Source organism: Indicator indicator, chromosome 20, assembly GCF_027791375.1.
Source record: "Indicator indicator isolate 239-I01 chromosome 20, UM_Iind_1.1, whole genome shotgun sequence".
In the NCBI taxonomy this organism is placed as follows: Eukaryota; Metazoa; Chordata; class Aves; order Piciformes; family Indicatoridae; genus Indicator; species Indicator indicator.
Window position 1 is genome coordinate 968,935 of NC_072029.1, and position 14,317 is coordinate 983,251.

Consider the following 14,317-nt stretch of genomic DNA (forward strand, 5'->3'; position numbering starts at 1 on the left):
ATTTGTCCTTGCTGAACTGCCCTGCAGCCCGCTCAGAGCAATACCTCTCCCAGCTACAGGGAGGAGGATCAAGTCCCTGCTCTGGAGCAGGTCAGGTGCCCTCAGACACCACACTCTGGTATCTACCACGTGTGCTGCCTCCTCCCCCCATCCGGAGGTCTGACCACAGCTGCTCTAGAGGTTGCTGCAGTCAGAAACTTCCCTTCTGCTGCTGCTTGTGGGGGGATTTAACCCCTCCTCTTCATCCAACCCACTCCCACATCTGCCTGACCCACCACAGCCCCTCCTGCACCTCCTGTGCCCCCAGGCACGTCACGTGCTGAGCACCTCACCTGTGCAGTTGCCATGGTGGACGATGACTCTCTGGATCTCACTGAAGTCAGCTCCGTACTCAGAGGAGTCCCCAAGGCTGGTTCCTGGCAGGTCCCTGGGGGGGGACACGGAGCCGTAGGGGCTCTCGCAGGCTGCCTCCTCGTCCGGGCTCTGGAAGCTGCCCTCTGACTGCCCTGACATCCCATGCAGCTCGGGGTTCTCAGGGCTGTCCTCAGGAAGGAGCTCCTCTGTTTTGATCACCACCCTTATGCCAGCTGCAGGAGAGAACAATTCCCACACACCATCAATCCTGGCAGCCAGAAGAGGCTTCTCCCCACAGTCCCCATTGGCTGCCCACAGCTGCTGCTCCCACAGAGGGCTTTCATTTGCTCATCTGCTCCTGCTCCCCTGCAGCTCCTGCCCTTCAACCATCCCTGCCATGTTCTTGCCTCTGATCTGGGATCCCCCACTGGGAGGGGGCAGCTCAGCACACCCCAGCACCCCACAGCCCCTTGGCCAGAGTGCTGTGCAGATTCATAGATTTTTAGAATGGTTTGGGTTAAAAGGGACCTTGAAGATCATCCGGTTCCAACCCCTCTGCCATGGGCAGGGACACCTCCCACCAGCCCAAGCTGCTCAAGGCCTCCTCCAGCCTAGCCTCGAACACTTCCAGGAAGGGGATATCCACCACCTCCCTGGGCAACCTGTTCCAGTATCTCACCCCACTCACTGTAAAGAATTTCTTCCTAATCTCCAGCCTAAACTCCCCTCAAGCTTAAGGTGATCCTTCTCCTTTTGCTGGCCTGGATTTAATTTCAACATTCTCATTCCCAAGAGCATGGGCAGGAGCTCACAGCAATCCCACATCCACAGCCCAGCAGCAGAGCTGACACCATCTCTTCTAGGACCATCTCCTCTAGGCCCCTCACTCCAGGACTCAAGGTCCCTGTTGCCCTGCTCTATGCCCTTGGAGAATCCTCTCAGCACCCCAGGTGCTAGCGCACAGGACGGGAGCAAGCTACCCAAAGATAAACCCAGGCACCATCCACACAAGCAGAGAGGACTGAGAGGATTTTTTTGGCTGGATGGCTTCTCCCAGCGGGACTCTTTTCTTGACAGGTTCCTTGAGATCCTGCTCTGGTTGCAGATGTTCCCCTTGCTGGCTAGTGCCCAACTCTCTGGGCTCCATGTGCCCTGCTTTAGATGTTGAGCTGCACCTGGACATCACAGCTCTCCTCAGACAAACTCTTCCTGCTCGTACACAGGGCTCCTCCTGACAGCCTCCTGGGGCACAGCTCTCAGCAACACCTGCTCTAGTCTTGGGGTGAGCAGCTCCTCTCTGAGGCAGCCTAGGGCCACCCCAGTGCCCTCTCACCTGCGGTGGCATCGGTGATGATCTCACTCTCCTCCAGGTCCTGCTCATTCCTGACCCGAGACTCCTCCCCCTGCTCGATCTGAGACAGAACACCAGGCTTGGAAATTGCGTAGTCTGTGGAGAGACAGAGGGGTGGAGAGCGGGGTTACTGCCCAGGGAATCCCAACAGCAGCTCTCACCTGGACCCAGCACCCAGCAAGGCACATGGAGACACCCAGGAGTATCTGCAAAGGGTCTGCAGGCAGAAAAACCCCATGCCAGGCTCTCTGGGTGGGCAGAAGGGATTGATAGGAGGCAGGAGCTGAGGAGCCACCTGCAGAGGAACTACCTTAGAGACGAAAACCAAGGCCTGTGTTTTTCTGGCAGGGTTTTAGAACTTCCTAGCCAATTATCTGGCTCTCTGAAGCCAGAAGTGTTTCACCCCTGACCCCAGCAGAGCTGAGATATCTCCTGTAGCTACAGAAGGAAATGCCCCAAAGGAGCACAACCAAGACACATCAGACAATTCTCCCCTCTGCAAAAGCTTCCTCTAAAGGGATGTGTGGGCTGGTACCTGCTGCAGCCCAGGACAAAAACAGCCCTTCCAATAGCCATGGGGAGAGTGCTGGTTTGTCACCAAGGAAATGTTTGGAAGGGGCCTTAGGAGGTCTCCAGCCTACCTATCCACAGGGAGCTTCCATACATCTGGAACAACACTGTGTCCTGAGCTGGGAACAAACCCAGGCACTGCCCAAGGGATGCCCATACCCAGACTAGAAATGTCCTCCTCTGGCTTAAGTCTCCTTCTAAAATGAGATATTCAGGTCTCAAGGGGATCTCCAAGGAGGACTCCAAAGGTGCCCAAGCCTGTGGGCAGCCAAGAGCCCTGCAGAACCTGCCCTCACCAGGGCAGGGACACCCTGTATTTACCCATGGAGATCAGGGACTCGTAGTTGCCCTTCATCACATTCTTGTACAGCTCCTTCTGCCACTCCTCCAGCTTCTCCCACTCCTTGTTGTTGAAGTAGACAGAGACGTCGTCAAACGTCACTGGCACCTGCAAGCACAAGCAGCACAGCCTCAAGCAGCCACTTTGCTCCTGCTTGGACACCACCAGGCCTCACCTGCTTCACAACCACCAGCAAGCTGGGGTTTGTATTTAAAACAACTCACAGAAGCACACAATGGTAGGGGTTGGAAAGGACACCTGGAGAGCATCGAGTCCAACCCCCTGCCAGGGCAGGGTCACCTAGAGAAGGTCACACAGGAACATGTCCAAGCAGGTTTGGAATCTCTCCAGAGATGGAGACTCCACCACCTCTCTGGGCAGCCTGCCCCAGGGCTCCAGCACCCTTCAATTAAAGAAGTTCCTCCTTATGTTCAGATGGAACTTCTCATGCCCAAGCTTGTGCCTGTTCCCCCTTGTCCTGTCCCTGGGCACCACAGAACAAAGCCTGGTGGCATCCTGCTGACAGCCACCCTTGAAGTATTGATCAGCATTGAGGAGATCCCCCTCAGGCTGCTCTCCTCCAGGCTAAACAGCCTCAATTCTCTCAGCCTTTCCTCATCACAGAGGGGTTCCAGTCTCCTCAGCATCTCTGCAGCCCTTTGCTGTCCCCTCTCCAGCAAGACCCTGTCCACCACTAGACCTGGATTTCCACAAGATGAAAGGTCTCAGCCGAATGCCTGGCTCCTGGTGAGGAGCCCAGGCTGTGATCTCCCCAAATGACACCACCCTCCTCCTCTTGATGCCTCTCCAGAGGTGACCAGGCTTAGGTCTGCCAGGAGGGAGCATGAAAGAGATAAAAATAGGGCGCTAGGGCAGGACCTCATCTCTATTGATGAGCTGACGCAGAAGCCCAGATTCAATTACCCCAGAACTCCAGGGAAAACTCCACCAGGGCCTGAAGGGCTCCTGGTTATCCCAGGAGCAGACTGCACATTGGCCAGGAGAAAGCTGCAGCTCTGGAGCCAGGAAACCATCCCTAAGGATAAATTCAGGATGCAAGAGCTGGGCTATGCTCAGCTTCTACTCCCTGACTGAACTAAGGGGGTGTCGGGGTCTGAACCCCCTTTTCCAGAACCCCTCCACTCTCTGCAGTGACCTTCCCTTTGCCATAGAGTCATAGAGTTGTTTGTCTTGGAAAAGCCCTCTAAGGTCATCCAGTCCAACCATCAACCCAATGCCTCCATGGCCATCAAACCACAGCCCCAAGTGTTATGGTTTCTTGAATGCCTCCAGGGATGGGGACTCTACCACCTGCCTGGGGAGGCTGATCCAATCCCTGCTCACTCTTGCAGCAAAGAAATTTTTCCTCATGTCTGATCTAACCCTCCTCTGAGCAATTTCAGGCCATTTCCTCTCATTCTATCACCTGATACTAGACAGAAGAGACCAACCCCCACCTAGCTCCAACCTTCTTTCAGGGAGTTGCAGAGAGCCAGAAGGTCTCCTCTCAGCCTTCTGTTCTCCAGACTGAATACCCCCAGGTCCCTCAGCTACTTCCCCCAGCCCTGTTCTCCAGACCCTTCCCCAGCTTTGTTGCCCTTCTCTGGACCTGCTCCAGCTCCTCAATGTCCTTCTTGGAGTGAGTGGCCCAAAACTGAATAGAGTTTTGTCATACATGGTCCCATCTGCAAACTTTTAGCAAGTGGGTGGGCTGCTCCTGGAGCTCAGCTAAACCAAGCTGGAAGCATAGGGAGCTCGTCTGCCTTCCCCCAAATGCCAGAGGTTCCCCATTCCCTGCAGCAGCTCTTGCTTGCTCCTTCCTCAACCCAGGACACCCTCACATCACTGCACCCAGGTGGTAAAATAAACAGTGGTTAAAGAAACAACACCAAATCTGCAGAGTTGCAATCAAACCATGGGACACAAGAGGAATAAATGGCTGATGGGCAGCGCAGCGTGGTGAGGCCAGGCTGAAACCTCTGGCTGCAGCATGGAGGGACCTTCCTCCTGGGTCCATCCCATGGAGGAACCTTCCTCCTGGGTCTATCTCATGGAGTGACCTTCCTCCTGGGTCCATCTCATGGAGTGACCTTCCTCCTGGGTCCATCTCATGGAGGGACATTCCCCTTGGGTCCATCTCATGGAAGGACCTTCCTCCTGGGTCCATCTCATGGAGTGACCTTCCTCGTGGGTCCATCACATGGAGGGACATTCCCCTTGGGTCCGTCTCATGGCAAGACGTTCCTCCTGGGTCCATCTCATGGACAGATGTTCCTACCAGGTCTATCTCCCATGACAGGCAGGTCCTGGCTGGTGACAGCCAGGGAAGGCATGAGGAGCAGCTCCACTGCATCCAGCTCCCAACAGCAAGCGACTCACCTGCGCTGGGGCCATCCTTGCTCCCCCACCGCATCTCCGCCCACGTCCAGCCCTCCATCAGCGTTTGGGGAGCATTTTGGGCTCCCACACCCCCAAGAGAACGGTTACCTTGGGGACTTCCCCCTTCCTGCCTGGGGGCAGCCTCAGGATCCAGAAGTTCCTGTTCTTGAGGAGGTTCTCCATGTTCTCCAGGCGCCGCTGCAGCAATCCATACTCCTGGATCAGGGTGCCCAGTGCTGCACATTTGCTCTCCAGTTGGTTCCCCAGCTCAGCTGCCGTCTTCTCACAGTCGATCAGCTTCTTCTCTGCCATGCCCGTCCGCCCCTCCAGGTCCAGCAGGCGGGTGGAATGGGAGTCCACCTTCCTCTCCACCGCCTGCACAGCCGCCACCACCGTCAGAGACAGCTCGGCCGTCTGTGTCTCCCGCTCCGAGGTGCGCTCGGGGCTGGCCGCCTGCCGGAAGGGCGAGGGGCAGCGTGGTGGCAGCACCGGCTCCGGCGCCTGCAGGGAGAGAGAGGTGGGGGTCACGGCACGGGCACCCGCCACGGTGGGGGGGTGGGGTTGCCACAGGGCTCAGCGCTCCCTATGTCCCCGAGGACGTCCAAATGTCCCTGCTAAGCTGCTTATGGCGACCGTGCAGGTCCCATGGGATGGGCAGGACCCGCCACGGCGGGGGGAGACCCCGCACGGTGGGGACAGGAGGTGACACCGAGGTGGAGGGGGGCTGTGTGACACGGGACAGCCGAGCATCGTTGCTATGGTCACGGCAAAGGACACCCCGGTGGGCTGGCGGGCGCTGTCAGGACAAGGACGCCCCGTCGCCATGGGGACCGGGCGGTGACATGGGGGGGTGAGGGGGACAGGGCAGCGGGGCTGTCATGGGGGTGGTAGAGGAGTCGCTCCCCTACCCGCTGGGCCCGACCGCCGGGCCGGGAGGGGGGGCGGAAAACAGGCAGGCCCGGCCCCCGACGGCAGCTCAGGCGCCGCCGACCGCGGAGGCCCGGCTCGGCCTGGCCTGACCGCGCCGCGCCCCCGGGGCTGCCCGCGCCACCGGCCGTGCGCGCACCGCTCCCTGTCCGTCCCCCCGGGGGGGCGGCCGCGGCCCCGCACACTGACAGCCCCCGCCGGCCTCCCTCCCCGCCGCCCATCTCGCCACCTCCCGCCGCGGCCCCGACGGCGCGGCCCGCCCCGACGTGCGGCCCGCGGGGCTCCGGGCAGGGCCTCGACCGGCGTGCGGAGCCCTTACCTGAGCGGGGGCCCCCTCGGCCATGGCCCTTTGTTCCCGCCCCGGGGGCCGCGGCCGGGAGGATCCAGCGCCCGCTCGCTCCTTCACCTCCGCCCGCCGCCGGGCATCGGGCTGGGCCCGGGGCGGCTCGGCGCGGCGGGGCGGCGGCAGCGGGGTGGACGGGTGCGGCGGGGAGGCGCGGCGGGGCGGGGCAGCGGCTGCCCGGCCCTGCCCGGCCCGACCGGGGAGAGGAGACAGGGAAAGGCGTGGGGGGCGGGGGGGGAAGCGGCGATGGAGGGGGCGGGGGAGGAGGAGGGCCGGCGGCGACAACGGCGTGAGACTGAGCGCGGCTCCGGGTCCCGGCTCCGCCGCTCCGCGCTGGGCGCTCCGGCCCCGCCGCTGCCCCGCCGAGCCGGCAGGGGGCGGGCGGGCCGCCGCCGTCGCGCGCGGGCCGTGCCGGGGGCCGCGCCGGGCGGGGCAGAGCGGGGAGCCCTCTGCCACCGCAGCGCCCCCTGTCGCACCGACGGCATCACCACCACGCCGCCGCGCACCGTCGGGGCCTCCCCCGCCGGCACTGCCCGGCCCGGCCGGCCCGGGTCCGGGTCCGCTGCTGCCAAGGGAAAGCAAGGGAGACGCCCTTGCGGGGGGCGGCGGGTGCCCCGGGATCGGGCCTGTGTGGAGGGGCTGGGAGACGAACGGACTGGGGAGAGACTGGAAATGACTGGACAGGGACTGCAAGGGCTGAGGGAGCTGGGAAGGATTGGGGGCGACTGGAGACAGGCTGGGAATGACTGGAGAGCGTCTGAAGGAACTGAGGAAGGACTAGGGGCTAATAGACAGGACTGGGGGGGAGCGGGAGGGGCTGGGAGCAACTGCGGAAGGACTGGGACTACTGGAGAGAGACTGGGGTGGCTGCAAAGGGACTGAGATAACTGAAGGAGCTGGGGGAACTCAGGAAGGACTATGGGCAACTGGGAAGGAGGTGGGGGGAACTGGGAAGGGATGGGGATAACAGTGGAGGGCCTTGGAATAACTAGGGCAGCCCCAGGGGTGACTGGGCTTACAGGGAGGACCAGGGAAAGATGAAGAGGGACTGTGGAGAACTGGGAAGAACTGGGGCTGTTCTCGAGGTAACTGGGCTGACAAGGAGGGCTGGGGAGAGAATAAGGGCAACTAGAGACGGGCTGCGGGTAACTGGAGCTGTTCCCGAGGGATCTAGGTTGACAGGACTAGGGAGAGAATGGGCGGAACTGGGCAAGGGCTGCAGGCAACTGGGGCTGTTCCTGGGGTAACTGGGATGATGAGGATTGCGGCTTGACTGGGGAAGGATTGGGGGTGACTGGTGGAGAACTGAGAACATCTGAGGAGGCACTAAAGTGGGGGGGAGGGCTAATTGGGAAAACACTGAAAGAACTGGGTGGGGGGGACGGACACTGGGGGATTCCCCCGGGCACTGTGCTAACCGAGAGAAGCGCAGGGGGAAGGGGAGAGCTTGACAAGGTAGCAACGCGGCGGGGTGCGGGGAGGCCCCGGCAGGGAACTGGGTAAGCACTTGCAGCGCTGGGGGAGGGTACTGGGGGGTCCCGTCGGGCGCAGCCATGGCCGGGGGCGGAGCTACTGCGGGCGCCCCCTGGAGGCCTACGCTCGAGACCAGGGCTCCCTCTCCTTGTGTCCCCTCCGCGCCCCGCGGGCTCTGAAATGGCGGCTGGAGGGTGGGGTTGCCATGGCAACCAAGCAGAAGCACCCCTCCCACACACACTCCCGGGATGAGAAACCACCATCCGCGGGTGGCACTGGGGAAGACTGTCCCCTCCTGTCCCGTCTTGGCCTTCTGTCCTAGCCTGTCCCCCCCAGTCAGTCCTGCCTTCTGCATCCCATTCCCTTTCATCACCTGTCCCCATCACATCCCAGTCTGTCCCATCTATCTCTTACTCATCCAGTTCCATCTGTCCTATCCCATCCATCCCATCACACCGTGTCTCATCCCATCCTATTCAACCTGTTCCATTCCATCCCCATCTCATCCTATCCCCATCCTGTCCTATCCTCTCTGCCCCATACCATCTACCCTGTGCTGTTCCATCCTATCCCCTCCCACCATGGGATGCCAGTACTGTGGGCATCATGAAGCACAAACAGATTTTGGTTCCACCTTTGGTCCATCCCAAGCCAGGACCCTCTGAGGGGTTCATCCCAGGTCCATTCCAGCCCCTCTGAGCTTTGGGAGTGCTCTGTTGATTGCTTCCTGGGCAGGGCTGGGAGAGGAAGATTGTCCCCGTGCGCCAGGCTCCAACTGAGAAGAGCCTGGGCAATGCTGGTCTGGGGGAAAACTGCTGGAAGGGCCCTGGCATGGCCAGCAGCAGAGAGCAGGAGCCCCGTATCTGCTCCATGAGGGACCGGGGGGAGAATCAGGAGCTTCCTCCAAGCCAGGGCTTGAGACTCACCTGCTGCAGCTGTGGCCACCATCCTGTAGAGCATGCTGGTCACCAACAGGGGAAGGTGGAAGAGGGGACACAGGGACAGCTGAGGGTGCAGAGACAAATACCCCAGGACAGAAGGGGCACTTCCCACCCTGGCATGCCCCCACACTGAGCTGAGGGGATGAGTGACAAAGGGGGATGCACTGCTGGAGAAGGGCAGGACGCTTCTGGGACACCTGCTATATGCCATCCCCCACCAGCCCCCTATCCCCAGGGCCACTGGGAGGGGGCTGGGCAGTCCCCAGGGCACATTGAAACAAAACTTGGTACTATCTGACAGGGCCAGGCCTGGCACAAAGAGTTTATTGGCAGCCCCAATACAAAGAGCTTGGGTATGTGTGAGCGAGGATGCGACGATGTCAACCCAGCCTGGCTCCATGTGGTGCCTGCCCCTTCAACACACCTCAGCGTCCATGTGCCAAGGTCCCCCCAGCTCTGCCACAATGCCACAGGGTACTGCAAGGCCAGGCCACCTCATCAGGTGAGAGATGACCACCGAGCACAGGCAGCTGGGCCCTCAGCAGAGCCATGCCAGGGCTCTTCTCCATGCCAGAGGGCAAGTCCATGACATCCACAGGGCTGGCCCAGCTCAGCCAGAGCTGAGGCTGGTGACTCCTCAATCACTGCACAGCCTCTCATGAAAGCTGCCACGCTGAACAGTCATTTCAAACCAAAAGGCATTGAGCCATGGCAGAGAAAAAGCTTAAATACACAAACCCCAATAGCCAGACAAAAACTGCAGCATCCCTACAGCAGCCTCACCTGCTGGACACCAACCATGGTGGCCCCAGAGCAGCCTCCTTTGCTGGACACCAACCATGGCGGCCCCAGAGCAGCCTCCTTTGCTGGACACCAACCATGGCGGCCCCAGAGCAGCCTCCTTTGCTGGACACCAACCATGGCGGCCCCAGAGCAGCCTCCTTTGCTGGACACCAACCATGGCGGCCCCAGAGCAGCCTCCTTTGCCTGACACCAACCATGGCAGCCCCAGAGCAGCCTCACCTTGCTGGACACCAACCATGGCAGCCCCAGAGCAGCCTCCTTTGCCAGACACCAATCATGGTGGCCCCAGAGCAGCCTCCTTTGCCAGACACCAACCATGGTGGCCCCACAGCAGCTTCCTTTGCCAGACACCAATCATGGTGGCCCCAGAGCAGCCTCCTTTGCCAGACACCAATCATGGTGGCCCCAGAGCAGCCTCCTTTGCCAGACACCAACCATGGTGGCCCCACAGCAGCTTCCTTTGCCAGACACCAACCATAGTGGTCCCAGAGCAGCCTCCTTTGCCGGACACCAACCATGGTGGCCCCAGAGCAGCCTCCTTTGCTGGACACCAACCATGGCGGCCCCAGAGCAGCCTCCTTTGCCAGACACCAACCATGGCGGCCCCAGAGCAGCCTCCTTTGCCAGACACCAACCACAGTGGCCCCAGAGCAGCCTCCTTTGCCGGACACCAACCACAGTGGTCCCAGAGCAGCTTCCTTTACTGGACACCAACCATGGCAGCCCCAGAGCAGCCTCCTTTGCCAGACACCAACCATGGTGGCCCCACAGCAACATCCTTTGCCAGACACCAACCATGGCAGCCCCAGAGCAGCTTCCTTTGCTGGACACCAACCATGGTGGCCCCAGAGCAACCTCCTTTGCCAGACACCAACCACAGTGGCCCCAGAGCAGCTTCCTCTGCCGGACACCAACCATGGTGGCCCACGACCAGCTTCTTTTGTTGGACACTGACTGCAGCATCCCTAGAGCAGCTTCATTTGCTGGACACCAAACACAGAAGCCCCAAAGCTGCACCAAGCAGCCCAATTTTATCAGCCCTGGCTCCACTGGATGCTAGACTTGGTTCATGTGGTTGACCAGTTGTGACGTTAACCTGGTAAAAGCCATTAACTAGTAGGCCGGTGGCAGGTGCAGGCGGGGCAGTGCGGGTGTCACAGCGAGCAGGGAGCCAGGGATCACTCATCCAAAGACAAGCTTGGGGATGGAAACAACTTTTGTATTAGCAGACTTTACAAAAAGTTCTTACAAAACACCACCACGAAGCAGCAGAGCCGACGACATAGAGTGGGGGGGAGGAGACAACCACGGAGAACAGCCACGGTGGGGACGACACCAAGCAGCACCGAGAACGCCCAACCCTTATTTACAGCCAGAGGCCTGGAGGGGGCAGGGCAGTTCTCTGGTACGTTTGAAGTGTTTCTGGATCCACTGTGAAATATAGTGCCACATGTTTTCCTTGTAGTATCATCATCATAATAATTAATAATAATAATAATAATAACATACTACTTCTAGCTTAACTAAAAACCAAACAGCTCTTTACAGGGGTTAGGAGAAGTTGCTGTCACTCATCTCTGACTTACCTGAGTGTGAGACCAAACCCAGTTAAAAACAACAAAACCACCTTCAAGCCACAGGGGTCTGTTTGATAGGCCACAGGGGACCAGGAACATCCACAGAACACAGATGTGTCCTCCTCAGATGAGTCACTCCCACATAGTGCCCTTCCTGACTCCTCCAATGTCCTCAACCCCTTCTCCCTCCTGTCCTTTCCTCCTGCGCCTACTTTTTCTCACCTTGCTCTTTGTCACTTTCTTGTGGGTTTTTTTTTTGCCTTCATCATATTCCTACCCATGTCTCTGCTTCACTTCTCTTCCCTCCATCCCAGCCCCGGGCTCGCAGCATGGTGCTGCCGTCCGAGGCATGGTGGCAGGAAAGGTCTGGCAATGGCACCTTCCTTCCCTCCCAATGAGTGGATAAAAAGCAAGTAAGAGCTGGTCACTCCCCAATATGCACAAAGACCAGGTGGGGAAACACCTGCTAAACACAGAGCCCAGAGAACCACTCAGGCTTCTTCTCTACGGGCAAAAAATCCAAACCCATGTAGAGGCCAGTGAGGCCTCCACCACTCTGCAGGTCCCAGCACAAGCCCTTGGTGGGGTCCAAGAGGTGCCTTGAGCAATGTCTGTTGGGTTTCTGTTGAGGAATTCCTTGGATGCTTGGCCACAGCAGGCTTTGCAGCATGACCAACGCAGATTAGCTGCGAGACGAGTTCACCTCCCATCCTGCTTGCACGTGGTGGTAACCACCACCTCGTGTCCCCCACCACCACCACCACCACCACCACCACCACCACCACCTCCTCCTGAGTGCTACTGAGGAGTTTCTTTTTTGACGCAGTAGCTGCCAGTCTGGGTGGCAGACTCCAGGTTGAGCTGTGACTCCTCCGTTGGCCGGGAGTTGCGAGAGTGAATCTTCTGGTGGCAGTTGAGGGACTCCTTGTAGCGGAAGTGCTTGCCGCAGACGGGACACTGGTAGGGGGTCTCCCCGGTGTGCACCCTCCAGTGCTTGAGCAGGTGGTCACGCCGGATGAAGCTCTTGCCGCACTCAGTGCACTGGTAGGGCCTCTCCCCGGTGTGGATGCGCTGGTGCCGGATGGCCTTGGAGAGGTCTCGGAAGTCCTTCCCGCAGTAGGTGCAGGTCAGTGGCCCATCGCCCTTCCCCGTGTGCAGCTTCTGGTGTAGGATGAGGCTGACCTCCAGGCTGAAGCTCTCCTTGCACTGGGAACAGGTGTAGGGTCTCTCCACCATGTTGTTCACCTGGTGCCTGACAAAGCCATACTTGAATTCAGAGCTCTTCTCCCCATCAGGGCGCTTGGAGGGTTTGGAACGGGTGGACCCTTGGCCTTTGGGAGTCTTGGATTTGGGTCGGAAACTTTCTCCGTGCTCCAGGGAAGTGCAGGCTTCCTCGCTGGAGTGCGCTTTCTGGTGGCTGGCAAATTCCTCCTTCTCCAGGAAGCTCTGCCCACAATCACAGCAGATGTAGGGACCCTCCACTGTGGCCACTTCCTCGGGAAGGTCCTTCTTGGCCAAGTCTCTCCCACGACGAGAGGAGCGCCTCAGCCCGTTGCCTGCTGAGGTCTTCTGCTGTGAGCTGGATCCGCTCTGGTTCTTGCCACTTGGCTTTACCTCTTCCTCTGGGCTGGAGAAGACTTCTTCCCATTTTCCTGACAAGGAGCTGGGAAGCTTAAGGCTTTCAGAACCTTCCTCATCGCATTGTTGTGGATCTGGCAGAGCACAGACATTCATGTGATTTCTTTTGGACAAGAACCACCTCTTTATTTAGCCCACATATCCCTCAGGGCAGAGCTGGCCTCTGCTTTGCCCCCTCAGGACAGAACCTGACACTATGGGCTTCCAAGTCCTACGTTAGAGCTACCTGAGCCACACTGGAACAGAAACAAAGCCAAAGCGTTTTAACTTGGAATTACAGAATCACTGGTGACGGAAGAGAATCACTGAGGTTGGAAGGGTTGGAATTGAGTCCAACCCTTAACCCAACACTGCCAGATCACTGCTAAACCATGGCCCTCAGCACCACATCTCCATGGCTTTGAAACCCCCACAGGGATGGGGACTCCACCACTGCCCTGGGCAGCCTGGGCCAGGCCTTGACAATCCTCAAGGGGAAGAAATTCTTCCACATGTCCAACCTAAACTTAATCCCTGTGGTCCTGCTGGCCACATTAGTGCTGATCCATGCCACGACAAAGCTCAGACAGCACAACGCTGAGAAGTCTCTGTACAGCTAGACAAAGACAGCAGTGGGCTCCTCAGCAAGAGGTGAAGCAGAACAGGTCTTTGAGAACATCTGGTTTAGGATAAAGGCAGAAAAGAAATACAAGGAAAGGGAATAAAACCTCTTTTCCTTCCAGACTTGTACAGGGCCTGGATCTGAAGGATTTCATGTGGTTTGAATGGCAGTAACTCAAAGTAACCTGCTCATCTCCACTTCAAGCCTAACCAAACCTGCAACCTGTCTTCTAACTCACATGTAGTAGGGACCTCCATGACCTCCTCTTCGTCAGAGCCCTCGTGGCTTTCCAGTGGAGTCTCCTCATATTTACACCATGAGCTGTCATCAGGACCAGGAAAGGAAAACTCTGTGCGCAAGGGGAAGAAGGACAGAAGGTCACACTCACAGGAACAGCTGCTCTACAGATGATTGCAAGAGTGGTAGTCACATCAAGTATGAGACAAACAGGACAGCAAAGTCAGTCCTGTGCCCAAAGACAGAGAAGGTAAAACTCAGCAGCAGAGGCAAGTGGAAGGGTGCAGCCATATCTCTGCTCCCCACCTCCCCTACGAGGACAGGCTGAGAGTTGGAGCTGTTCAGCCTGGAGGAGAGAAGGCTCCAGAGAGACCTTAGAGCAGCCTTTTGACAAAGGCTTGTAGTGATAGGACAAAGGGCAATGGATTGAAGCTTGAGGAGGGGAGATTTAGACTGGAGATTAGGAGAAAATTCTTCCCAGTGAGGGTGGTGACCAGGGAGGTTGTGGATGTCCCCTGCCTCGAGGTGTTCAAGGCCAGGTTGGATGAGGCCTTGAGCAACCTCAGCTGGTGGGAGGTGTCCCTGCCAATGCCAGGGGTGTGGGAAGTGGATGATCTTTGAGGTCCCTTCCCACCCATTCTATGAATCTATGAATCCCAGTGCCCACCAGTGCTGGGGTCTGTGGGGCTTTCTCCTCCCTCGGAGTCATCTGGATCCTCCACATTGGGATCCTCTCCTTGCTCAATCCTTGTCAGGAGGTCAGGCTTCGAAATGGCAGCATC

General features: G+C 58.7%; 1 protein-coding gene across 1 annotated transcript in view; it reads right to left on the minus strand.

Moving 5' to 3' along the window:
• LOC128973591 (zinc finger protein 418-like) overlaps positions 1–14,317 on the minus strand; it is a 39,074-nt gene that overhangs the window by 3,706 nt on the left and 21,051 nt on the right. The window contains exon 7 of the mRNA XM_054389933.1: positions 11,954–12,286. Coding sequence (XP_054245908.1) covers positions 11,954–12,286 — 333 coding nt within the window. The remainder of the gene's footprint in view (positions 1–11,953; positions 12,287–14,317) is intronic.